The following is a 685-nucleotide window of genomic DNA, read 5'->3' as shown; positions in this document are numbered from 1 at the left end:
TGGCTTTTCCTTTGCCTATATCTCAGCCCATGGGTTTTCTCACATTTATCCTTCGATTCCCTCCCCCACCGGGGGGGGGTGAGCGAGCAGCTGTGTGGTGTTTAGTTGCTGGCTGGGGTTAAACCACAACACGGTGCTACCACGGTCACCTTCTTGAGACAGAGCCCATCCCTTCCTTCCCCTAATTTTGGCCCCCCCTGGCTCACCCGTGATGGTGACGGAGGCTTGGGTCTCCTCCTGCAGCACCGGGTTTCGCACCAGGCAGGAGTAGGTGCTGCTGGGCTCCACCAGCACCTGGAGGACACTGTGCACATCGAAGAGACCTTCCTCGTTGGCCACCTGGGACGTGGTGACGTTTTCCGTGATGTTGCTGCCCCGGCTGTTCTGCCAGATGACGCTGGCTAGCCACGGGAAGCATGGCAAGTCACGGCCGCCAGATCTCCTGGCTTCAAGTCCTTGTTGGGCTCCAGGTTCATATTGGGCTTGGAGTAGGGAGCTGCAAGGGAGAGGACAGCCGGCATGAGGCAATGGAGAAGACCAAAGGATCAGGATCTGGAGCAACCCAGTGAGATTGGGCAAGCTCCAGGATAAACTCTTCCAGCTGATAACACCAACCAGCTGAAGGCTCCCCAGCTTTGGCTCATTTATGGCCATGCTTCCAGGTGGCCTCTCAACTGAGAGCCTC

General features: G+C 57.7%; 1 protein-coding gene across 1 annotated transcript in view; it reads right to left on the bottom strand.

Annotated features, from left to right (window-relative positions):
• CD276 (CD276 molecule) overlaps window positions 1–685 on the bottom strand; it is a gene marked incomplete at both ends in the record, with an annotated part of 2879 nt that overhangs the window by 1645 nt on the left and 549 nt on the right. The window contains 2 exon segments of the mRNA XM_009585591.1: window positions 207–404; window positions 407–496. Coding sequence (XP_009583886.1) covers window positions 207–404; window positions 407–496 — 288 coding nt within the window.

The sequence above is a fragment of the Fulmarus glacialis genome, unplaced genomic scaffold (assembly GCF_000690835.1).
Source record: "Fulmarus glacialis isolate BGI_N327 unplaced genomic scaffold, ASM69083v1 scaffold23719, whole genome shotgun sequence".
Taxonomy (NCBI): domain Eukaryota; kingdom Metazoa; phylum Chordata; class Aves; order Procellariiformes; family Procellariidae; genus Fulmarus; species Fulmarus glacialis.
Note: the sequence above shows the minus strand (reverse complement) of the source record. Positions and strands in the feature narration are given on the sequence as shown.